The 26261-nt window shown below is 46.5% G+C and overlaps 1 protein-coding gene across 5 annotated transcripts in view; it reads right to left on the minus strand.

Moving 5' to 3' along the window:
• BICDL1 (BICD family like cargo adaptor 1) overlaps positions 1–26261 on the minus strand; it is a 49075-nt gene that overhangs the window by 9573 nt on the left and 13241 nt on the right. For 2 of the 5 annotated variants that reach the window (XR_010348872.1, XM_064393072.1), the window contains exons 3-9: positions 8996–9112; positions 8332–8343; positions 6829–6975; positions 5699–5878; positions 5192–5410; positions 3952–4095; positions 717–847 (exon numbers count right to left, since the gene is read on the minus strand). Coding sequence is in view for 4 of the 5 variants with exons in the window: in XM_064393072.1 (XP_064249142.1) it covers positions 717–847; positions 3952–4095; positions 5192–5410; positions 5699–5878; positions 6829–6975; positions 8332–8343; positions 8996–9112 (950 nt within the window). In the remaining variant the exon portion in view is untranslated. The remainder of the gene's footprint in view (positions 1–716; positions 848–3951; positions 4096–5191; positions 5411–5698; positions 5879–6828; positions 6976–8331; positions 8344–8995; positions 9113–26261) is intronic. The other 3 variants (XM_064393074.1, XM_064393073.1, XM_064393075.1) reach the window with 3 other exon arrangements.

The raw sequence follows: 26261 nt of genomic DNA on the forward strand, positions 1-26261 counted from the left end.
GCTCCTCCTCTTGTCCAGGGCTTTTCCCCTAAGAAGCTGGACTGGTGGTGTCCTGGCCCATCTGTTTGTGGAAACGATGATCAGATGAATCCTTTCTAGAGGGGTAAAGGTGTCTGTCCATCTCCTCGGGGAATTTTGGCAAGCCCAAGGACAGAGCTGAGGAAGGGGGATTTGGGGTATGGGGGAGCAGAACTGCACAGATCTGTAAGGAGGATGGGCAAAATAAAGAGCCAAACCAGTGGGAAAATCCCAAAAGGAGAACCAGAGAATTACAGGATATGCAAAAAGACTATGGAACAGGAAAAGAGAGGGAGTGACCTGAGGAATGGCTTAGGGAAGAAGCCCAGGCAGGCTGTAATGGGGATGGCCAGGAAAGCAGGGCTGTTTCTCTGGAATAGCAAAGGAAGAAATATGTGACAAATAGGGCAGACCCAGTGTTTCCATTTGGCTCCCTAAGTCCTCTCCTCCCGGCTGTGACTCACACCAGCACTAGGGATGGCACAAACACGGCTCACAGAATGCTCCTCAATGCCCCCAGTCCAGCCGTGGGGCAGATCTGCCTTTAGCATCTCCTGCCCTGCTCCCAGGCTCCGGGCAGCACTTCCCAACGCCACCAAAGCCACGACATCACTGTCACAGCTGTGGAGAGCAGGAGAAAGCCACCCCAGAGGCATCTCCGGCCGTGGCACTCCTCAAGCGCCGCCGGTGCCACTCACTTGGCGATGGCCTCGTCGCGGTCCCTGATGGCCTGCAGGAGCCGCTCGCTCGCCTCCTTGTCCTCGGCAGCGCCGCGCAGCCGGTCCCGCTCCTCCCTCAGCGTCGTCATCTCCACACTCAGCAGCGTCACCTGCGGGCAGAGCGAGCCTGTCAAACCCGGGGCTGCTCGGGAAAATGCACCACAAGTGTGAGGGGAAAAGCCACGTGGGCCAACGTGCAGGCTGAGAGCTCCCCCGGTCACAGAAAAAGCTGTGTCTGCTGAGTGGGGCTGTTAGCGCTGGTGCCACCCTCCATGAAAGGTGCTCTGGGATGCCGACCTGGGCAAGATGTGTCACCAGGATGGCCTCAGTGACATGCAGAAACAGCACTGAAAGCTGTGCAGGGCAGGACCCACCTGTGACTTTGCTAACACTGCTGCATCAGTGCTAAAATGCTGCCCCTCCAAAGCAGCTTGTCTTGCAGTTTGCACACATCCTCTGAGTCTGCCTGTTATAATTCTGATCTTTCCAGGGTTAAACTATTGCTAACATAATTTACCAGCAAATAATATTTTTTGAAGGGACCATTACGTCTTCTGAAGTAATATGAAGCTGTAGACAAAGAATGTGAAAATTCTCTTTCATGCCATGGAAGGTGTTACTGGCACATCTTACAATTTTAATTAGAGTTTAAAATATGTCTGGAGTCTTTAATAGTCTGAGAAATGATCTATCGCTTTGGTCCTGTGCAGAGTGAGTTAATAGGGTGTGAAATCATGCAAGGATTGCATTAGCACAGCTTCATAATATTTCATACACATTTAATTTCTTTGTCTAGGGCACACACATGCTCTGTTACACTACTCCACCACCTGGAACCCCTTCCAGTATTTGACCCACGTCCTGCCTCTAAATGCAGCTCAGTAGTGCTTGAATCCTCAAAGACATCTTTAAATAGAGGGCAGACAGTCAAAAAGGGCTGATCACATCCAGGGCGTGGGAGGATCTGCTGTTAGTGAGGCATGGCTGGGCCGGGGGCAGGAGGGTGTGAGAATGCACCCTGCCTGTGCAGAGACTCCCCACGGCACTGGGGGGCTGTGCTGGGGCTGCCAGGGAACCAGGGAGCTGTGCCAGGGCTGCAGGGGACTGGGGAGCTGTGCCAGGGCTGCAGGGGACTGGGGAGCTGTGCCCTCCCTCAGCCCTACACGGGGAGCTCCTCAGAGCAATGATGTGACAGAGAGCAGTGATGATGGGGTGATACAAAAGGTGCTGAGCACTTCTACAGAAATTCCAGGGGACAGAGGATCCAGAGGCCCAAAACATGGTGTTTGGGATTTTAATTGGCTGTGTCTGTGCTAAAGGAAAGAATGGGAGGAAACAGGCAGAAGGTGTGAAATAGCTTCTCACTGTAGACAGAGAAGGGGATGGCTCCTGTCTCCACCTGCTCACCGTGCTCTTGGGCAGGAGCAATGAATGTGTGTGATGCCACAAGATCCTGAAAGCCATGTAGAAGCAGCTCCCCTTTGATTGTATCAATACCAGTGCCAGAACAGAAGGATGAGGAGGCAGCAGAGCACTGCTTCCCCCGGGTGGACCAGATTTCCACATGCATCAATTTTCTGTAGCACTGAACAGAAGACAATGTTGCCTCTTGAATAGGTGGTGAGAGTAATTGTTAACCTGCAGCAAGTGTGAGGCTGGATAACAGGCAAAAGCTGTGGGAGACATGTACTTGCTGTGGGAGGTTGCAGTTCCTCTCTGAGACTAATGGCTGCTGCATTTGTAGCTATGCCCCATCTTTCTCCACATCACACAGAGGTGTGAGAAGAAAACAGAACTGCAGTCCTCCCTTTGCTTACAAATATTCAGAGCTTTGGTAGCTGAGGACCCCTAAAAGCACACCCAGGGTTCCAAACTTGCAATCCAGGGCTGGTCTTCTGGTCCCTCCTGGCTGGAGAGTCAAGCCTAAAATCTGTGAATAAGCCTCTAAAGGTGTCTGTCAGCACTGCCAGGTTGCAGAGGTTGAGCCCTTGTCTCCTCCATCTCAGGTATGTTTAAAGGCAAGGGAAGTTTGTGTGTGGTGTGCAGGACTGCAGCATGGCAGAGCAGTGTCTGGGCTTATGTCCCACTGGGGACAGAAGGCTGGACCTTCAAAAGTGTCTTCTGTGGTGGCACAGTGCTGAGAGGAGCAGTCCTAGGGGAAGGATGGGCTCCAGGGCTGCTCCCCTCCCACACTCTGCCCCATCAGCTGCTGTGGAGGCAGAACATTCCCACCCTCACACAAGTGCAGCCACCACTGCCAGGGTATTTACTGATGCTCTCACTCTTCTCCCTTGGGTGCCATGGTGGGAGCTCCCACAGCCCTACACAAGGCTGTCAGAGCCCAGGTTGTGCTGACTTTCTGAACAGGGCTGTATTTTCCTATTTACTCTCCAAAGGCTGATACAGCACTGCTGGGAAGACCTGCCAAGGACATTAACCCCATTCCCTGCTCCAGTGCAGTTGCTGCTGCTTCTGCTGCAGCCTCCAGATCCCTTCAGCACCTGGAGTCTTGTCCCACAGAGACAAGGACTGCCAGGCACCTCTTTGGATGCCTGTGTCCACTTCCAGCTCTGGGCACAGGGCCTCAGACACAGATGATGCTGGGTGGGGGTGCAATGGGATTCTGTGCCTTGGGTAGGGAGTTGGTGTTGGGGTGGACCATTCCTGGCTGCTGAGGTTGCCTCAACTGGTCCCTAGGGTGCTGCCTGGTGCCAGAATTAGGATTCTCTGGGGTGCTTTTCTGAGGGTTTTGTGATGCTGCTGTGGAAGAGGTCAAGCCCTGCTCCATGCACAGCAGAGCAGCACCTCTATGGAATGGTGCACACACCCCTCACAAGGGCTCAGTGCAGCAATTCAGGTCAACCTGGACACTTTCAAGTTTCCAGTACCCCGTATCAAGAAGCCTCATACTTCGAGGTCTTCTGCCGAGAAGAATTTAAGTAACAGAGTCTGGCTAAAAAGCAGACTGAGAGAAAGGCCTACAGGAAGTTTGGCTGCTTGAGATGATGCTTCAGATGGGCCCCAGACAATTTCTCAGAAACTTTAATCCTAAATGCTTAAATCTTCTGCATTTGGTTTAACAAATCTCCCTCATCCAACCATTTTGGCCTAAATCCTCCTGGGTTATTTATGTTGGTCTCTTTGATGGAAGGCATGTGTTGGAGGATGAACACTGCTGTTACAAGACCACATGTAAAGTGTGGGAGTTGCTAACCTGGCTGTGCAGTCGCTGCAGCTCCTCCAAACTCTGCCTCAGTTTCCCCCGTTCTCCCTCCATTAACTCCCTCAGGGCTCGTGAATCCTCACTGGTTCTCCTGATCTGCTCCTCTAAGGTGTCGTCGTCGCTTCGCCGAGAGCTCTGAGAGCGGGAGAGAAATCTCTTGCTCAGATTTCACTTTAAAAAAGGCAATTGTATTAATTTGGTACCAGTATGGGATGAGGGTGCTAAACAATGAAAAAGAAAATGTGAGTGTGACTTTGGCAGATTTTTTCGTTTCCTTATACCTCCACCACCAAGGTTGCTCAACCAAGGGTAGTGTTTCCACACATGATGCACAGAGCATGCAGAGCTTGGCATAAACCAAATTTACAGAGACCTACTGCCCATTTGGTAGCCCATGTGGCTACACTCTCAGTTTGCAGACCTTTTACAGGACCCTCTACATTTATTTAACAAATACAACTTCATCTCTATACTCAGCCTATGGATACTTAAATGAGGAGGGTGAGTACTCCCTCACAGCCCCCTGCAGGGCCTACACTGTTTTCCTCATCACAGCACCCCAAATAACCCCTAATGGCAATGCAACCAGCTTGTAGGGAATGGGACAGGCCTGATTTGAGCCACAACAAAAAGTGAGGTGTTTTGTTGCAATTCTGCACTTCTGTGGATGCTGAGTGGTCCCTCCACGCCATCCCCTCCTGCCTGGGGACCACATCCTACAGACATCATCTTGCGCTAGCAAAACCCTTAACCTGCCATGGATTTGAGTTTGGCAGCTCCAGCCAAGACATTTCTACCAATGACAATTCAGAGGGACATTCCTGACATAGGGGTTAAAATGTTTTTGTGATACTATTGTTAATAAAGCAAGGTTAGGAAAATCCCAGAGGAAATAACCGAACTGTGATGTGTAAGGCAATCTGCAATATTTCCATGTTAAAACTGTAACTTACTGAAAATCTCAAAGTAAGCCTACTTTTATTAATTTTCCAGAATGACTCCCAGGCCAATGACAGTTGTACGAGCTTGAAACTTTAGGTGGTCTGAGCACTCCAGGCTGCAACCCCACAGGCTTGGCTCTTGGCTGACCATCTGAGACACAAAGAGGTGGCTGTGCCCTGTGACTGCCCATCTCTGCGAGCCACAGGGAGAGCCCAGGGCCTTCAGGATCCAGCAAGCCCTGGGCCAGGGGACGTGCCCAAGGCCAGGCCTCTCTGTGCCACCAACTCACCGTGGAGTCTGCCCCGTCCAGCACGTTCTGTATGAGCCTCTTGAGCTCGCTGAGGGCGGCGCGCAGGCTCCCGGCCGGCACGTCTTTGGCTGAGGAGGTTTCTGAGGACTCGTCCATGGAGGAGTCGGTGGACACGGCCGAGTCGGCGCTGTCGTTGCCCCGCAGGTGGGAGCACAGGTACCGCACTTGGCAGTAGGCCTCCCAGAGCTGCAGCCTCAGCTGGAACAACACAGCCTGCCATTAGCCAGGGCTGGCAGGGCCATGGAGAGCCTCCCTCCATGGCCAAGTGAAGCTGTGATTCCAGCCCTCACAAATATTTTGTTGATTTGGAAATGGATGCAAAGGTTTACTTTCACATGGTCAAAAGGGTTTTGATGCCACACCCCAATCCCAATTTTCTGGCCTCTGGTTCAGCTCCAAATCTAGATCAAATGCATTAAACTCCCTTTTGCTCTGGGACTGGGCACAGAGGGCTGTGGGCTTTCCCAGAGGCTGGAGGGCAAATACCTGTTCTCGTTCTTGCTCCAGCTCCTCTGCCTCCATGCTCTGCTCTATCTCAGAGAGCAGGGATGTGCTGGTTGTGTTGAGGTTTTGGAGACTTTTCTCCTCGCTGAGCTCCTCCACCTTGCCCTGCAGCTGCCGGTAGGACAGCCTCACCTCCTGGAGCTCCAGCTGGCTTTGGTGCAGCTTGGGAAGAAAATCAAGGAATCAGAAAAATATTAATGGAGGCAATATGGACTGGATCAATCTCTTGGTTTGTGAGGGAGATGGGAGGGAGGGAGGAATGAGTGACACAAAACAGGGTTTCCAGCCAGGAGGAAAGTACTCTTGGCTGGTATTGCTGTTTATTGAAGCTTAATAATCTCCAAGTGTCATCAGACACTGTTTAGAATCCAGAATATCCAGAAAGATAAAAATAGCAGATTAATCAGCACTAAAATGGAGAACATTGTGAAGAAGTTGGGACTCAGGTAAAGAAATTTGCTGAAAACAACACAGCAGGAAGTGGATCCAAAAAGAAAGCGCTATCCACATTTTTTTTAAAATATACAAATATACGTTTGGAAAAAATACTCAGGGTTGTTTTGCAGAGCTGAGGATCCAGTGGTTGGTAAACCACAGAAATGAAATGGAAAAACCTAGCTCTGCCCTAAGCCCCAGAGGCGCCAAGCTTGTTTTCTGGGGAGTGACACTTGGTGATTCATGGCCATGAACACCATGGAGATTGTTGGGAAACCACCTGAGCACTGGGATCTAAGAGGCCAGTGACTGCCCTCTGGAACAGCAGGATCTAGAGAAGCCCCTTCTGAAGCCAATTCTACTCTTAAAAAATTAAATAAAATGAACTGTAACCAGAGTCCTCTGATTCTTTTTGCATTTACCTTATTTCCCCAGTACCCTGCCCCACTTCCTTGCTCAGATCTCCCTCCTAAGCTGCTCTTTGCTGTCAAGATGCCTCATTGATGCTCCTGTTACCTGTCTTCATGGGGAACACCCAGCACCTTGCTTGCTGCCATTCTTGCATGAGCCAATTCATTGTTCCAGTTCTGTCTGCCAGTTCATGGCCAATTTTACCCCAAATCATGACTTTTACTGCATCTCCCCATCCCCTCCCTGCGTCACTGCTGCCTCCTCACCTGCAGGTCCTTGTCATGGCTTTGTCTCTCCAGGATGAGGACGCGGTCCTGCAGCTCCTCCACGGTTCCCTGGAGCAGGTCGTTCTCCTCCATCATGGCACTGAGGCGATGCTCCAGCTCCCGCTTCCTGTCCGTCAGCATTTTGATCTGCAGGGCAAAGAGAGGCCCCGTCAGACTGTGCAGGGACCAGACAGGAGAGACACCACATTCCCAGGAGAGAAATGAAACAGCAAAAAGCAGAAGGATGTACACAGATGTTCTGTACCTGTATGAGAGAAACTACCTCTGTGTGTGGTTTAAAGCCTAGGAAAGCTCAGAAAGGAAATAATCCATCCTCCTTCTCCAGGCTGCAGGGCCTGCTCCAAAGGGGTTGGGTGTGCACTGGCACGTCAGGGAGCAGGCAGGAATATTCAAGGGTGTTAAGTGGAGACCATCCCTGCCCCTCCCTTGAACCTTAACATTTGAAAGACTGGAAAAACTGGTTACTTTTCCTGGCTGGTCCTGATGGTGGCATTTTCTCCTGTATGGGTGCTGGAGATCACAGGGAGAGCCAGCAGGATCCAGGGAGAGCCTGTGGGATCCTGCTCCCTGCAGGGCTGTGCCACAGCACTGCCCACTGCTGCTCTTAATTGGTGTGTGCTCATCAGGCCCTCACCAGGGATTTTTCTGTCTTTTCACTTGTGAAGACTCCTTTCTGTGCCATGCTTATTTTTAGCCTCCCAGTGATCGGTTGCCTTTAAAATTGGTTCATTTCTTTTAATTGTCAAGGGCAGTGGTTTCAGGCGAGGGACAGTTTGCCAAACAAACCCTCCGTGACTCAGTTAGCTGGGAACGGTGCAAGGGATGAATCAGCACTAGCCAAGGTCACTTCTTCTTTAACCAAGAAGAAGGAGCTTTTTCCCACATTAGTACACACAGGATCTCGGGGGTCTGGTGTGCCAGCCATCCACCAGTCCACTATCACCCTAAATATTCCCTGTGGCCTCCTTTCAGTTCATGGAGTGTAGACAAATTCAGCAAATTCCCACTGTTTTCTTGGCCTCTTTGGGACCTTGACTCTTTGCTGCTTTCCAGGTTGCTGGAAAGGTTTGGCTGCATAAAGGAATACCAGCCAAGTACGTGGACTTGCTATTTCTGCAGAGTAAAGGCTGCTGGAGGTATTGGAAAGCTGCTCTGAGGTGACTAATGGTTTCTGAGATGTCTCTGCCCACCACCATCATGATTTGCGTGGGTTGGAGAAAGAAAAATAAGAGGTTTAATGGAGAGATTGTATTAAGATTTCATATTTGGTGGGCAGACCAGTAATGAACATGCTGTAAATAACAATACAACATAAAAAACACCAATCTGCCACGAGCCCTGGACCATGGGAAAGGCATAGGGAGAAAGGGTTTGGAAAGCAAGAGACAGGTGAGGAGCCAAGGTGTGGCATGCATGGTGACAGGCATGCATGGTGACAGCGATGCACTTGCAGACAAAGCCTTTCCAAGCCTCCATACTTACTTCAAGGACTTGCTGCTCCACACCAAGGGGAGGGGAAGAAAAGGCGAGGGACCAGCAAGGAGCAGGTGGGAGCGGGAGAAAAGAAATCGAGAGATTTTAGCAAAAGCTTTTCCAGACAGCTTTTAAATAAATGAAGTGGTCAGGTAGTAGAGCTGGACATCTTCTACCCATCTAGTTTCTGCCTATGTGATCCCCAGTGATCCTGTCAGGGAAGGGGAAAGGAAGGAAGTTGTCTCATTCCTGCAAATGTACCTGAGTTAAACCAGGCAGGGGCTCCTTGCTTTCCCAAGTGCATGGCTCAGAGGCAAGAGAGGATTGCTGCTTTCTTTGCAAGCATGAGGAACAGAGCAAAAAAACCCTGCAGGCCTTCCCACCATGCCTACCAGAGTTTAGTCTGTACAGGGCAGCAGCCCTGCAAGAGCACAGCCATGGTTTGGCTCCTGCAAGATCCTTCTCATCCGTTCACTTTGCAGGAATGCTGTGGCTGAGGCAGCACTGGAAGATCCCTGAGCCAGCCCAGCCAGAACACCATGGAGCAATCCTTGCTGGGGGAGTCACTGCCCTGGTGCTGCCATCCCTCTGTGTTTGCTCATCTCAGAGAGGGTCACTCCACAAACCCCAACAGCCCTGGCTGCTTTGTGCAGGAGGGAGGCAGGCGACTCACCTCGGCCTGGAGGCTCTCCAGGCGCACGATGTGCTGGCTGCTGGAGGAATTCTTCTCCCTGAAGTCCTCGCGGAGGGTGTGGACCTGCAGGGAGAGCTGCCGCTCCACCTCCGACGCCTGCAAGGAGACACCAGCTGGAGTTACCCCATGGACCAAAGCAGCCCTCTCCTCCTGCCCAGGGAGAGCTGCCCAGATACACCTTCTGCACAAGCCCAGTTTCAGCAGAAACTCTGAATTCTGCATAGTTTGGGTGAGTGAAAATCTCATCCTAGATAGACACTGGGGAGAGCTGCCATTTAAACTATGTTGATTTTTCCCTTGGGGTAGCCAAGAAGACATAGCCCATATTTTTTTTCCACTGTAAAAAACCATGATGACTCCTGTGTCCTAAAGGAAATTCATTTTGTCTTAAAAATTGTAGACTAGCTGGGGTTGAGGACAAGACCAGGAAATACTCCTATTAGATTTACACTCTCTTCACCTCTGAACATTGGCACTGCTCTAATATAACAAGTACTCTTTGCCTCTGATCCAGCTCCTGTCAAGGCCAGATGGAGAAACATCCACTCCACATGACTGTCAGTGAAGGATCCCTGGGCTTGTCCCTCTCTCCCATTTTGAAGCAGGGATGCCCCCCTTATGCAGGGTGGTTTGAGGACAGCAGAAAGGTCATTCCCACTGCAGGATCCAGGCTTGGCAGCCCTTACAAATGACAGCTCAGACATGTCAAGCACTCTCCAGGCAGCTTTATGGCTGATTTTTACATGTGAACACACTTGTTTAGGCTTGTAAGACAACATAAGGTTTTTATGACTAAACCCTAAAGAGACAGCAAAATGGATAGTTTTCTTTTAAATTAGCTTCCATCAGGTTCCATCACACACTAGAGGCACAGAGCTCCAACTATGCCACATGGGCTGGGACTGAGGTGATTGCCCCCAAGAGGTGCATTGCTGTCCTGCTTGGGGTGTGTCCAGTGGCAAAAGCCAAGTGTTTTGGACAGGGAGGTGAGATGGGAGGAAGGATTGGAGTCAGCAGCTGTGGGCAGGTTGGGGAATGCATCTTCAGGTCTGTCAGGTGCGGGTCTGGATTTTCTCCAGGTGCTCTGACAGTGCCCAAGGCAGAGCTTCACCAAGGGGTGCAATGACTCTGCTCTAGCAGCTTGTGACTGGAGCAATGGGCACACAGACCCAGCCTGAGCTGCCCACAAAGGCAGCTCTGCTCCCTTTTAAAAATGGTCCCTTATTTTGCACAGTCTACAGCAAAATATTCCAAATCAGAAGCATGAAATAAAAGGCTGTTCCAGCTCCATCAAGTGGAGGAAACTGGAGGCCTCAGCACTGTTTGCTTGGAGGGGCAGCAGCAGACAGAAGTGTGGCCACCAAATCAGGCTCTGACCACTGGCTTCTGAAAAGAGAAATGGGTTCCAACAACAAGAAATAATCTTGTCTACCAATTGGTTTTTAGTTCCCCTCTTATACTATTTTTCACTCTTCTTTAAAGCTCCATATCAGAACCCTTTGCATATTGCCAAATGGATTTAATAAAGCTTCCTTGCTTGGGCAGGATACACTAGATATAATGACAGCACAGCACTATAGGAAGGGGCTGGTTATTTTTCTTCCCTTAAGCAACTATAGGTTGCAAAGCATCCTGAGCAGCTATTAATTGGTGACACTAAAGAAGATGGATGGATTGTGCTTTTCTTGAATGATTCACTTGCTTTTGTAATGACTGCTGAAACATCTTCATGCTGAAACACTCTGCAGGAGCTATCAAGGATGAAAAAGCACCAGATGAAAAGCACCAAGGATTTTGCCTGCAAGATGCTGACCACACTCCTAAGGAGCTCAAGTGGCCCCAGAGGAGATGACACACCAGTATTTGATAGTTCACTGTGTAACATAATTTATATGCTTGAAGAATTCTACACACAGAGAGTATATAAATGTACAACAGGGCAGTAAGGAAACCAGGCAGTATTAATGGCATTGTAAAAACCCCTGGTAGGAGAATATATAGCTGCTCTTGCTCGTTCTGCTCCCCATGCCCAGACAGGAGCAGGTGAAGGGATGAGCTGCAAGGATGATTCAGATTGTGGAAAGTCTGTTATACGAAAGGAGTCTAAAAAAAGGATGGCTTGTTTTATCTCATGCAGTGAATGCTGAGAGAGGACTCCCTATAAATACATCACGGATGAGCACACAGAAGGGAGAAGCGCTATTTAAGCAGAAGCACAATTTTGGCAGAAAAGAAAGATGTGAATAAACCAGATAAGAGTATATTAAGGCTGGCAAGAGGAAGATTTCTACATTTCCAAGGACCTGCTGTAGGATTCCTCTTCCTGCACCATTACAGTAGTAGAAATGGTGGCAAAAAAATTAACTTTGTAATGGAGCTGGGTCGCTTTATCATGCAGCTTCTTTCAGAGGGCTGCCTGTGACAGAAGGGAAATGAATTGACCTCAAAGGTCCTCTCCAGTACCAGGCTGCTTGCAGGACTGTAAGACTTGTATTCACAGCATTAAGTCATCATCTGGAATTTATCTATGTGCTGCCCAGCTCACAGACTCACAGATCTTATTCCCACAATGGGACTCAGTTACTGTTAGTATTTAGAGCCCTAAAGGCAGACAGGATGTCACAGTGTCACCTCAGTGAACACCACTTGCATCCTACCTCATGCAATAGAGAAAAGTAAAAATAACACTTGCTTTAGGCTCACACAGTGCAGAAAATACTCTCTGACTAGCTGTTCAGCAGAAGTAAACAGAAATGACTGTATTTTGTGTTTCCCTCCACAGGCTAACTAGAAACAGTCTTCATTCAGTTTTTCTAGACATGAAACAGTCTTCTGAGCTGAGCTCTGCTCATGGAATCTTCCTTGTCATGCTACATTTGTTTCAGAGGTTATTAATCCTGCTGCCAAACTACCCTTTCTAATCGATTGTAACATACAGATTTTAACATCACCTTGCATTAATTTGTGAAAGCCACCTTGACAGGGCCCAGTATTTCTCAGGCTTTATGGTGTATGTTCAGACAGTGCCTGCTTCAGTCCTCAGCACTGCTGTTGGTGTGCACCTGTACATGTGTGTTTTAAACCATGAGCTCCCCACTGATTACTTCTAACATGCTCTTTTTACTTAGTGACATCAGTGAAGATGCAACCTTCCATCTCCATTTCCTCTTTAATGCTCAATTATGGCTCTTGCTGAATGGAAGTGAGTTTGTTCTGCCTCAGCCAGCCTGTAGGGCTTTCTCTTCTCCATCGGTGTTTCCTAAACATTAAAAGCTAAATCTTTTGTGGTTCTGTCAATCATTTAGCAATGCACTGATTTCACTAGAAACAAGTAATAAATACTCTTTGTAGAAAGGCAGACATATATTGCCCAACATCACAGCTTTGCTCTGTAGTTAAAAATTAATTAATTTCTTCAGTATGGGCAAATTGGCCAACGCAGCCGCCAGGCAAGATTTGAAACATATCTGCAAAAGCATAGACATCAATTCACAATTAGATATATCCAATCAACTGTGAGATTTGTTTTCTGGTCTTCAGGCAAGGTTTCGATGAGATTTGGGCAGTGCAAAAAGAGCAGGAGGACATTTTGGCTTCTGCTCTAATTAAAAGCTTTTCATCATTGCAAACTTGATTAAGTTTCTTTCGTGATTAATTCCCAAGTGTTAAAATACACAAAGATCTACATGTGTAGATCTTTGGCAGAAAGAGATGCTTGCCAGTTACAAGAACTCCATGAGGTTTAACATCTGGAATGTATGAGCAATAAATACATAAAACAAATATAAATAAATTGGACCACTGATGTTCCGGTCAAGGGGGATCTTTGAGAAGTCAGGCATGGACTGTGACAAATTAACGGCCTGTAGGTTAGTCTTAGTCAAAGAAAACCTTTCTCTGGGGTAAGAGTTGATAAATAAAGCTAACTGATTACAAAATACCTAGCTGTAAGTCATGTCACAAGGAAAAGGAGAATGGAAAAAGTTTAATAGACTGTAGCTGGGTGGAGAAACCAATGTTTCCATACGATTTACTTCTACAAACAAGATGATTAACATTTAACAAAGGATATTGAAGATTTTCTTGCCTAAAATAGCTAAGAAAGAGAAGTCCTAATTAGTGCTAAATTTGTAACACTCAGGAGAGAGTGTTACCCCTTTTATTAATTTGCTAATAGCTGAGTTCAAGGGACTTCCAGTTCCCACTGTGGTCCCATTAACACTTCAAACCACTAATTGCTGCCTCCCCTGGCTGCAGGTTCCTGGATTCCCAACTCTTCTCTGGAAGGAAAATATATTTGGCTACTAGAACCAGAGCAGGAAACAACAACAACAAATTGCTTTAGAGTAATAATTGACAAAAAATTGTTAATCTGGCTTCTGAGGGAAGTCCCAGAGGATTGGGATTGCTGTCTTGCCACTGCAGCCAGCATCCTGGTGCTGGAAGAAGCCTGGTTTTCAGGGATACTTGATCCATGCCAATAAATTGGCTGTTTCCCAGCCTTTGGCATATTGGCACTATAAGCCACCATCAGTATTTTGCACACCTGGAAGTTGCTCAGTTTGGGATTCTTTGAGAGGTTTTTAGCAAAGCTTTGAATGCAGGTTAACTCCAAATTGTTATTTGAAACATTAGCCTATTCAGGAAGTTCTTACATAATAGAGGTGCTTGCATTCACCACCTCCTGAAGCCTTCAGCTTGTATTTGCTGATTGATGTGCCCAGAGGGATCCCCTGTGGAATTCTCTGTGGAGAAGAGCAGTGGCACCCTGGTGGGCTGGCCAGATGCCCACCCAGCTGCTCTTACCCCCCTTCTCAACAATGGGGGAGAAAATAAGATTTAAAAGCTTGTGGCTTGAGACAAAGCCAGGGAGATTACACACTATTAGGGAAATGTGAAGTTAAAACAGTGACCAGTAAAGGAAAAGGCAAAGCTCAGACCAGCCATTGCCTGGGACTGGATTAGCAATGGGGATTTTTGTGGTGAGGGAGAGGATGGGACTGTACTGAGGGTGGATATTGCCCACCCTGGTGGGATTGTAATGGTGCTGATTCCTTTGTGCTGTGAGGTTTTTTTTGGGGCTGATGTCACCAGTGGAGCTGTGAAGGGTGTGTGGCGAGTGAATATTTTAATGACCATTATGAAATTAGCATTTTGCTGAGGCAAGGGGTGGAATTTATTTGCTGCAGGTGCCCAGGCACTGCTGGGGGGCTGAGAGACCCTCTGGGGTGAGGCTGCCCCAGGGTGGACATGGTGAGTTCCACCCAGCCCCTCTGTGGGCTGAGCCTGTCATTCACCCCCTCTGGAAAAATGCACTCAGGAAAGGACAGTGAGGTAAAGAGTGTGTGAAAAAGCCTCGTGGTTGAAGAAGGAGTAGGAGGGGATTTGGCTAGGCTTTCTCCAGAGACCTCTCCCAGTGCAGCACAGGACATTGGAGCTGGGAAGTGCTGGTGAGGGCCAGCACTGCCCCCATCCCTGCCAAAGGGGGAGTGGGGCTGAATCCTCTTCCTCACTTCATCCTTCACTCTGCTACTGCCCAGGCTGGGGGACTGAAGGCTGATGAGCAGGAAACAGGCTGCCACAGGCCAGCTCCATTGGGTGGGGGACCCTACACTGACAACAGGGCAGGGGGACAAAACAGTAAACAAAAGAATGTTATTTTTGCACAATAGCATTTTTGCACTAAATGGATCTGTCAAGAAAAAAAGGAAAGCAGAGATCTTGATCCAAAGGATTGCCAAGGCAAGGAGACTCAGTAATGGAGGAAAGGCACTATTATGCCTCATTTATAAGCATCAGGCTGGGGACATATTAGTGATGGGAAAAGCCTCATGGCTGCAGCATTAAACCCATTCTGAGAGGATTCTGAGAGACAAAGGGCAGCAGTGGCAGCTTATGCTAAGCTCTGCACTACTTCCACAGTTTTGACATTTTGGAAATACAAGAATACAAGCTTTCATTGCTTGCATGAAAGTGAGAAATTTTTGCTTCAGATTTCTTCCCTTTCCTGTCTGTAAGGACAAGTGGGAAATGCATAGTGTGTCCTTTGACCTCACTCCTATTTACCTGAGTTTTACCATAAAAATCCCCAAGAATGTGTTTCCTCACACCAAGCCCTAGTTGTGCAGTGGGTGGCAATGGGTTAATGCCAAGCAGCTCTGAGGCCTCACACCTGAGAGGCAGAGGCCCAGCTGGCTGAAAGAGAGAGCAGGGAGCACCTGGGGCTTTGCATTTTGGGCTGGAGTGGTCCAGCACCTGCTTCTTGAGGTGCAATTAAGAATAGAGATATTTAGTTCCTTGGTGGAAACATCTAAAAACCTTGGCTCTTCTCAGGCTGAAGCTGGATTTCTTGTTTTTGGAAGGAAAAGTGTTTGCATTGTATGACTCTGGTTGCTTCCTATATTTCTGGTGACTGGAGGACTGTAACTGTGGCTAGAGTTGCAGAAAAGCTACTGCTGCTTTTTTTATTTTCAAATGCCCTTGAAAAGTCCTCTTAACAAAGATGGTGGACTTTTGCTGCATCACTAAGCAAAGCGTGCAAAAGTAGATGGGGTTTTCCTGGCAATGTTCTTTTTTTCCCCTCCTGTAAGATTAGGTGATATATCAGAACCAGTGTGCAAGGCAAGCATCTGAATGCTTTGGAAAGAGCTTAGGGGGATGAATGCAAAATGGTGGCATTCATCTTGTCTCTTAGTAAGTGTTCAGGTACCTGACTGATTGAGGCCAAAAACCATTAGCTTGGGCTAAATCAATTTACAGGATTAGGAACTGCAAGGGCAGTTGGTGCCATATGGGGGTAACTCTACTTGGGTGTAACATTTCCAGGTCTGTTATTTGAATGAAAGAAAGAGCTTCACAAGTGGCTGGGGGCTGTTTTAGGAGGTGCTTAAACACCAGCCTCCCTTTTTTTTTTTTTGTGGTTTATTCTTGACCTAAACATTTGGCTCTTGTGGAGAAGAAAATAGAGTGTGTGGAAAAATGAGTCAGCCAGCTTCCTGTGGGAGGGACTGCAGGGGGCACGATGCTTTGAATGCTGCAATAAATTAGCACTGGAGATAATTCAGAGGACAAAGTGTGCCTGGAGGACACGCCATGCTAAGTAGTGCACGAAGTGGCTCCTGCTCTCAGTGTGCAAATCCTGCTTTGCAGAAGTGTGGGAGATGGGACAGCTCTGCACTGTGTCTGTTGTGGGGCTCTGCACAGAGAGCTGAACACGGGCTTGCTGGCAGCTGCTTGGCTCCTGGAAGGTGAGAGGATTAGGGTAATAATGTGTGACACCATGTCTGGTTCTGCAGGGATGCTGCACATCACCTGGAGTGAAGCCTTTGTTACCTACTGCACGTGGAAGCAGAAAGGCTGCAATAATCAAGTCTGGTGGAGCTGAGAGGAATCACCGTGTTAATTCACTGCAGCACAGCCTGGCCCTTGTTGCAAGGGGATCTGGGACCTTCAGGTTAAAAAGTTTGTCATGCCCCTTGTGCCTGAAGCTTTGTATTGGACTAGCAGAGGAAATGGTACAGTTCATGTTTTGCATCACTAAGCTCTGTGGTTTGCTTTGCAAGATAACTTCCAATGCATTTCTAATATTTAATTTCCACTAATAAGTTTTTTTTTTTTCCCTGAAAAAGGCATTTTTTATCTTGATAGACCATTTTGGCCATTACCTTTGATGTGGGCTTTTAATCCAGATTTGCAGGAGCTCAGTCTGTCTTTGCTACATGAGCTAAAGGCTGAGAAATATTTCTTCCAGTAACTTTCTAGTGAGCTAAAGGTGTGGGTCAGATGAGAGGACAATGAAATACAAAATACCTGACTAGTTTGGAAATAACTGAACTGGAAACACAAATACTTAACCTGGTCATTAAAACCTTTTGAAAAATTAAGAAGAAGGCTACAATGGTGGAGACAAAGGAATGTAACATTCCCTCCTGCTCTGAGAGGCTTTGCTGCCTTTCCATGGTAGCCTGAAGTCAGGACAGCCAATCTCCATTCTTGAATTAATTTTTTTACAAAATCATTTTAATCTTAAGACCTTAAACCTGGAGGTGTTCAAACCCAAATGGCTGTGCCTGGAAGAAAGAGACAATAATTAAGCTTCTTACAGTCTCTTGCTCTGGCTTTAAGCACTCTCTCCCCTTTATTTCAAGACAAATTAACTGAGTTCTACTGGGGATATCTAATATCTGATGGCAAACTAGCAGCTCTGTCTGCTCTTGAAATCTTCATGTCTATACCATGTTAAGCTCACAATATACTGTTTCAGGACTTATTAGTAGTAAATACAAGCCAAAAGTTTTCCAGTGTGCGTAGACTTGATGCTCAAACATGTCTGAATGTATGAAAATAGGGTTGTCCATTCCCATATATGTGAAATGAGTGAATGCCAAAAAAAAAATGGAACAAAATTCAAGGAGTTGCGTTAAAATATATTAAACTCTCCCAGGAAGTCTTCAGACAGGAAGAGAGAAAATATTTTCCCAAATGTATATTTAAATTTTATGGTAGATTGACCTGGACATGTTTGATTAGCTTTTAAATCCCTGCAAAGTTTGATTCCCAATAACTTCTATCAGGCTGTTTCTTAAAAACGGTGCTTATGTGTGTTTGCTCATTTCCTTTAAAATTTGATAAACTTATTTCAAAAGTGAGAGGAAGAAGAGGTAAGAAGTGGTTTTTGGAGCTTGACTTGACCAAAGCAAGATGTGCAAATGTTTAGTGCAGAAGGCTGATTTCTCATAGCCAATACAGTAGAACTTGTGGCTGCTTTCTGTGGAAAAATAAGGAAACCCAAACCCTATAGTGAGTATTGGCCAGGATGAAAGCTACAGCTTCAAACTATTCCAATAAATTCTCCTCTTCACTCAATGTTTTAACTATGGATAGGTGCAATAGGGTCACACATGGAAAGTGAATGCCGTAAAAATGGGCAAGTCCATCACAAAGATTTGGAAACTTTGTGATGGACTTGAAACCATAAAACTCATATGGCAGCATGTCACATTGCAACACTCAAATAAAAAAGTACAAATCTATGTTCTTAAAGGACTGTTCTGGAGCTGTTAAGAACATTTTACTTGAAAATATTTCTTGGTCAGCTAGTATTTGATCTGTCCTTCCAAACACAAAAGAACTGTGCTGAATACCTGCAGACAAAAAGCTTCTAGAGAGATACCATTTAACTTAGCAGTGCTTCTTCCTGTACTTTGGCAGCCTCCAGCTATATCTGAATTGTTCTCTCCCTTGACAGCATGAAAAGATCTGTTTAGAGCATAAGGTCTTTGGAGCAGACTTTGAGCACAAGGCAGACCTTGCTCTTGGTGACTGCTGACAAAAGATAATAACAATGTGTTAGTAATAACATCTGAGCACTTTGATCTACTGAAGCTGAATCTATACTTAGTGCATTAACATGGGTAATAAGTACAGGAATTCTGTCTCCTTTTAGCCCAGCTTTGCTCTGTTTCCACCCAGGCTGAGCCTGTGGATGCAGGTGCAGCAGATGCTGGAACACAGCCTGTTTACCTTCTGTGCAGTGCACAGATGTAAACACCGAGGGGATTAGGTCTTTAATTCCCAGATCCTCAGGGCAGGGCTGGGCCTTCAGAGCAGTCTTCACCTCCCCAGCTGCACATTGGGGAAAATATGCAATAGTAATTTCTAGTGTGAGCCAGAACCTAAATTCACAGCAGGGGTATTCAAAGCTGAAGATATATTTTCCAAACTACACCTGTAACCCAGCTTCTGGGAAGCTTCTCAGTACTTCTGCAAGTGGCCAGATCTTATTCATGTTATAATGATCTTATGCATGTCTCTCTCTCTCTGGAGAGACTGCATGGCTGTAGCTGTGGCCAGTGTCTGGATGAGGGGTGGGTCTGGAAATATGGATCTCTCCTTGCACCTCTGTCCTCCTACAATCTTACTTTTAAAAAGGTCTTTCATGAATTTTATTGAAATAACACCTTTTGACAAACTCACTGGCATTTTGGTACTTTAACTCCTACAACAGGCTGTGCTTAGAAATAAAAAATAATGCAAGTAGATGTGGAGAGGAAATGTAGCTGAAAAACGAGGTGGGTGCAGCACAGGCCGTGGGATGGCATATAAAGGATACTATACTCTGCCAAATCATACACATGCAGGGGAATCATTATCAGGGACTGGAAAAAGCCCCTCTCTGTATGAGTTTCAAGGTTCAGTGTATCTGAATATCACTAAAGTATGGATGGTCCTGTATGGGGGAAGATGCCTCAGTCACCAACCCTTCATGTATTCATCAGCTATTTTTCTGATGGAAAAGAAGTGAAGTGTTATTAGAGGAAGTAAAACCTGCTCTAACAACATCCCAGCAGCTCTGTTAAGAGTAACTGCCTGGGAGAGAGTCCACTGAAAGTGTTACAAAAGCTGTGCTTGGCTGTGGGCAGCCAGTTTGGCACAAACATGTTAGACTCAGACTTGTACCTATGGCCAAGGTTTTGCAAATCCAGGTCAGGTGTCATTCAAGTGAAAGCCCTTTCCCACTAAGATGCTGCTTAGAGGGATAAGAGTCACTGAAGCTGCCTTTTATTGGCACAGAGGCTGTTGCTTTTTGACAACTGACTGTATCCAGACACAGGCAGCTCTCAGCAAGCCTGGGCTGAGCTGGAGCAGGTGCCAGGCAGGTCTGGGACTGACCCACAGCCCTGGCTGCCTGCAAACCTGTAAGCACTGCTCAAGGTCTTAGGCTGGGAAACACTGCACAGACAGAATTAGCAGCCTGTCCTGTGTTTGATGCTGAGGAAAGATCTCTTTTATCTGTGAAGGTTTCACAGCTGAGGCTTTGGCTGGTAGGAAGCATGCTTCCCTCCTTCACCAAAGCTCCCTCTTCATCCTCAGTGATTTAAACAAGGAGAGTTCCCCTACAGCTGCCCTTTAGGGAAAATACTGTTGCTTTTGGCTTTGGTGTTTTTAAGCAGAAGTCAGTACCAATGACATGTACCCTGTGCACGTGCATTTGACCCTACCTATGGCCAAAAAAGGGAACAGGAGACCAGCTGTAAAGTACAACAAGAAAAACACAACACAAGTGGTGTGGCAGTGGCCGTTCTTCAGCTTCAGAGACCCTGACGAGTTACTGTTGGGAATGTGCTTCATTTTCAAAGCCCTGTTTGAGCATGCTCATACTTTACCTGTGGCAACCTTAGTTACTTTCCAAGTGTGTTCATTTATCACTTTATCTTCAGCAGAGAGGCATGCCTTGCCTGAGTGTGTGTGGATTCTCCTGCACTTAATCGTGGGCTGATCTACTCCATTTCTTCTGCTACTACAGTAGGATTTAAAACTGGGATCTTCCCTAGCTTTGCTGCACATAAATGATTAACTTCCTCTTGCTGCCTGAAATCAAGAGTAATGTGACCAGCGACAGAGGAGACTGTGGTATTCAGCTCTCAGCAGTTTTTATTACTCCTGCTGCTGTAGCTGAATTTCTCTATGTGCACAAGCCAGTGGTAGCAGTACTAAATCTCCTGAGCCCCTGCTGTGTGCTGGAGTGTCTGAAATGGTGCTGCTTAGAGCTTCTGCCAGTACCTAGACATGTGAGTGAGCCAGGAGGGCTTTCATCCTATCAGTGCTAGAAATCACCTGCCTTAAGCCACTGATCCCTTTCCCCCCTCCTTGCAAGTCTTGCATGAGGTGTGTGCTGGAGCTGGCAGATGGCTGGGGAGCAAACAGGTCCACACAAGCATGCAAAAAATCAGGTTGCATCACTGCTAACCAGCCTGTGCCAGGACTTGGGTTTTCTTCTGCCTGTCACTGCCCTGCCTACACTGGCTTCCCCATCACCCCTTGGCTTGGCTGTTTGGTGACCTACCTCCTGGAAAGTTTTCACCCCTCCTCTCTCAGCTCTCTCTAGCTGATTAGTCTTAGAGATATCAGCCATGGCACATTGTTGAATTCATTTTTAGACACAATGCTGTGCCAGAGATTTGTCTGCTCAATTACAGAAATACTATTATTTCTGCTGCAGTATGTCTGGATTTGGTTTTGTTCCTGGGGCTGGTGCTGATTTCAGCCTCCTTTCCTTGGCTCTGATTAAATATATTTTTGTTGTTCTGTTGAATTAGAGCAGATATCCCCAGTTTGGAAAGTTACAAAGAACTGAATGGACTGAAGAAGGAACAAGTGGTTTAACCATATCACTATTGCAGCACAGGTAGGCTTTTACCACTTAGATCTTCAACTCTTAACACTTGTATGTAATGCAGGGCTGCCCAGCTCCATGCACAGGCACTCTCTGCATATCCTGTGTGGAGGTCTGGTCTCATATCAGTGCCACACACGACAAAAGCTGGCTTTGGGTGGGTGCCTAGGATGCCACATGAGACAACAAACTTCTTCCTCAGCAGACCCACATACCATGTGGAGTAGAGAAGCTTCATGCAAGTGGAGCATGTGCTGAAGCTCCTTGCCTTGATGCTTTGGTCATGTCTGCCTGAGCAGAGGGCACGAAGGTGCAAGCCAGAGCTGCTTGCTCAGAGGCAGAAAGTCTCAGTACAACCCATGTCAGACAGTGTGTGCACACCAAGTGATGACCTGAACACCAGAGAGTTTTCAGAAATTAACACATTAAAGTGAAACATAATTTTGTTAAGCTCTTGCAGGGATTTGGAATTTCCCAGTGTGATCTCACTGACAACAAGGGATGAAGGAGACACAGATATTAGAGCCAAGTTTTCAGCACAAGCCTTCTCTCAAGTACTGATTCAAAATACAGCTTCACATGTCAAGCTGTGATACACCAAGTATATCCATGTCTCAAAATTATTTATTTAGAGGACAAGACAAATACTACCAGTTAAAAAGCTCTCTATTGATTTTCACCCTTCCTCAGGTTTGCTGAAAAGGTCTAGGATTTAATATTGTTTATGGCAACAATTAAACATTACCAGGAAAGGAGTGTTTTGGCCAGGTCCCTTCACAGAGTTGGAATTTACACGAGGGTTATAAGGCTCATTGGGGCTAATCCCTGCTAACATTATACATCATCTGACAGTTGCCAAGGAGACAAGGATAATCTGAGTGAAACAAGATATGTGAGAAGGGTATTTATGGACATTTGCCTAACGATGCTGGTGGAATGCACCAAGAAGTGATTATCTGAGTGCCTTTGAAGTACTACCTCTTCTGTGATGAATATGGAGGACTGGTACACATGCAAAAAATGTCCCTGTGAAATTAAAGCAACACCAGCTTGGCCTTGTTTTTTCCTTTTATCCTATGGTGGCCTCATCCAGTGCTGTGGGTGATGCCTTAAGATTTTAGCCTTTATATTTTTCAAATACTGTACTGCATTAATGCATAACTCTAAACTTCATATAAAGTATTGACTACTGTATTCACATTTTTGTCAGACAAAACAATTCCTCTAAGCCTAAAACTCAAGCACACCCTACAGCCTCAGGCCCTGAAATTAGAATCAAAAGTGAATTGGGGAGGAGCAAACTGGGGGTAAATTACTTTATTACCTGAAGCTGAACCCTGATATGCAAATGGACCAAACTTTGTGTGAAAAACTTGTGACGATCATCTTGGGTGTAGCCTCTGGGAGCCTTCTGACTGCCCAAGGTGTATCTATTGAAGGCCTTTAATAAATGCCTGCTGTTATTCTCTTAATCTTGTCCAGCCTCTCCTCCAGGTAGCCACTCCAAGGCTTCATAGGGAGGGGCAGACAAGGCTTTTGCAGTGCTGGGAGTTCCCTGTCCAGCCACCTGCACTCTGTGGCATCAGCAGAGCATACACAAGGATAAACAGTGTAAAGAAGCCACTGCAGTCTGACAGAGGCTTAATGAAAACTGCCCACTCCACATGCTTGAAATACTCACAGGAGCCTCATGCAAAGGTCTTGGATGCCAAGTGGTGTGAGGGGAGGGATGTGTGGAGGTGGTGGTGTGCAGGTACTCCCAGGCATGGAGGTGTGTGGGCTTTGTTGATGGCTTTACAGGCAGCCAGCTCATTCCTCCCCCCTGCAGGGTGAGCCCAGCGGCACCACAGACACCTGGCTCTTGTGCTTGTGTCACATTCACTGAGCTGTGGGCAGGGTTAGCATCAGAGCCCACTTGGTATGTGGGTCTAGACAGGCATTTTGGGCAATTATGCCACTTCCCCTGACCTGGGGTGCCTTATGGCTTTGCTTAGGGAGATTAAATAAGCCAGAGAGTTAATACCTTCATTTGAACAAGTTCATGCTTGGAAAGGCTTCTGCACTGTTGGTTTCACACAGCAAAATATTTCCTTGGCAGAGTGCTCCCTGGCCATGAAAAGGGTGAGAGGTTGGAGGAGGCCATGTCTGGGACCAGTAGCACTAAAATTGTGTGATCTGGAGCTGTCCCACACTGGGCAAATCCTCCCTTCCTGTGCTGAGTGAGGCAGTGTGGGAGAAAGCTGCCTGTCTCCTTCCCTCTCCCCCAGTCTGACCTTCTTAGTCTCTGATACTGTCTCTTGATGGAGGATTAAGAAGGATGGGAAGACAGAAGGAATTTCCCAAGTTTTGAATGCCTGGTGCAAAGAACTCCTTTGAAAGGAGGGAGATGCTGAGAGCCAGCCTGCAGCTGATGGGCTGTGTCTCGTGATGCCACAGTTAATCTGGGTAAGCAGAGATTAACTGAGCTGCTGGATTGGATAATGCCTGAACTGGTTTACTGCAGCTTCTGCTGATAAAGCAGCCCAAGCCTAGGAGACCCCTCCTTGTCTGCAGCTCTGCAGGGTGAGGCCTGTGCCCATGGCAGCACTGCCTCAGGCACAGGAAGGCCCCAGGAAGAGATGGCATTAATGAAATCATCAATTTCATAAGCATTTGCCTGGACCCCTTAAAGCTTTAAATATTTATGAGTTAGACTTCACTAAGAGTCTGGTCTCTTGTGCTAAGGTGGAGAGTGAAATAAAGGCTAAGCAGCACCACATTTAGGGAGAATTTGTGTGAAAAGTGAAGTACAACATCCAGTAAAGCCTAGGGAAATAAATCTCTGGGATAGAGGCAAACCTACAGGAACAGTTTGAGTTGGCAAATCCCTGTGCAACTTCATAGCCGATCAATAGATGTTATTTAGACAAATATCACACTGCTACATTTTACCAACAGTCTCCTTTAAACAAACATGGTCACTCCAGGCTTTCTCATTTGGCTTCTAAACATAAATCTGTGTAAAGTATGACTCCCACAAAATCTGAGTCTATTCAAGCATTTTGAATAATGGCCTGTTTACATTTGTTTTCACCTTTCATTACTTTATGTCCATGTAGAGTTAAAATGCAAGTCAGTTCCAAAGCCTCTGAGATCACACCTTCCTTGTGAGTATTCCCTCAGGTTTCTCTGTCTCATTCTTTAGTATTCATAAATAGCAAGAAGACATGACCTGATGTTAGTCAAACTCTTGCCTGTATAAAAGGGAAACCTCAGAAAGTCTCTTTCAGACTTAACTTTGCCTAGTTCTTCTCATACCAGTGCAGAAATTGGCCAGCCCTCCCTGGCTGGTGTCTGCTTGGCCACTTCCTAAAAGTTTCCTTTGATGGAGACCTTGTAGAGTCTGTGGGCCATCTCTTCTGCTCAGCCAAACTTACAGGTTTTTTTGGGTTTTTTTAATATCAGTCTAATTTTTATCCTGCAATTTATACATGGCCATTTATGTAAGGGACATGGAGAATAAAGCAAGCTTATACTTGGTTAAGGAGAAATGTCTGAGCACAAGCTTTACCCTGTCATGCTGTCAGTGTGGGACATAGGGCACTAAATTCCTATTCCACATCTTAAACAACAAGCCCCAACCCAGTTCACCCCCATTCTATAAGATCAAGAGAAAAGATCAAACTCTTGTGTACTCTCCCTGAGTGGAGATTTTTCATTCACTAGGGTCTTGTTTATTTGTTTACATTGAAAAGTCTGTCAGTGCCTCAGTTTCCTGGTGTTTCAATAGAATCCATGCCAATCCCTTGCTAACCAAGTAAAGAAACAATGGAGAGTTCTAGGTACTTCTCCAAAAGGTGCCCTTCTCTTGAAATTTGTGGGTGTTTTTGTCCTGAAACACTTCACCTGCAAAAACAATTGGGACTATGGCTCTCTTCCATAAATATAGACCCTTCCCTCCAGCAAGTCTTGAGGTTTGTATCTGTCTGCTGGTCCTGGTGTGAGTGACAAATCTGCTGGTCTACAACTGAATTGTAGAAAACTCTCATTTTCCTGGATTTGAACTTGTAGATAGCCAAGTACAATGGTGCTTTGTTCAACAAGTAACCAGGAACAGCTCAGGCTAAATAGCTGCCAAATGGAACAGCTTTCTAAGTGCACCCCTCTTACAAAACTGTGCCAAGTCTAGAAGTGGATTCAGGAACAGAGTTGAAAGGATGTAGAGAACAAAGCAATCACAAGGTTAAATTTTGTTATCTTGGTGCACTGAAGTGCAAAGGAACTGAAGGATTGCATTTAAAGGGCAAATCCAATGAGCTGGATGCTTTAGCTACCCAAACATCAGCAGATCGTGTAACTGTTCTGTGAAAGCTCTGCATTTATGACACATCTGCAGTACTGTGCTAACCTTGGTAGAGTCATTACCCAGCTGAAACTATCCAAGCAGTCCCTCCTTTCAAAAATGTTCTTTCCATGCTTCAACATTAGAACCTTCCAGGCAAGAATAGCTAGGAGAGGGTGAGAACAGTGAATGGAATTGTTCCCAACACTTCTGACCTCAGCAGTCCCCCCTCAAACACTGACAGGGATCCCATCCGTGATGGAAATCTGTTGCAGGTCTTGCATCTACAGAACTGAGCCTCTGCACAAGGATAACTACTGAGGTTGTGAGGCCAGCCTGTATCTTCTCCAAATTAAATGCTTCCTTGGGCTGCTTATGAGCAGCCTTTTGCTCCAGTTGCTCTGACATGCAGGTCCCTTGACTTACGTCAGTTGTGTCCCCATCTGAGGCGGCATTTCTCATTCCTGTGGTGGTGCTGCCAAGCATGAGCCAGCTCTTATTGCATTGTGGCCACCAGAAGTCAACAAGAGTGTCCTGCTGATCCTGTATCTCTGCTCAAAATGAACTGGGTTCTGCTAAATGCCATTCTAAACAAAATGTTAGTTATGCTCTTGGTTGTTTTGCAAGAGGCCTCTGATTTCATGGGTAATCAGAGCACCCAATAGAGCTGGCAAAACCCTCTCAGCGTGGAAGGGACTTCCCTCTTGAGCTATTGTCTACTAAATTGCATTTAGAAAAAGCAAGCCTGC

This window comes from Passer domesticus, chromosome 17 (assembly GCF_036417665.1).
Source record: "Passer domesticus isolate bPasDom1 chromosome 17, bPasDom1.hap1, whole genome shotgun sequence".
Lineage (NCBI taxonomy): Eukaryota > Metazoa > Chordata > Aves > Passeriformes > Passeridae > Passer > Passer domesticus.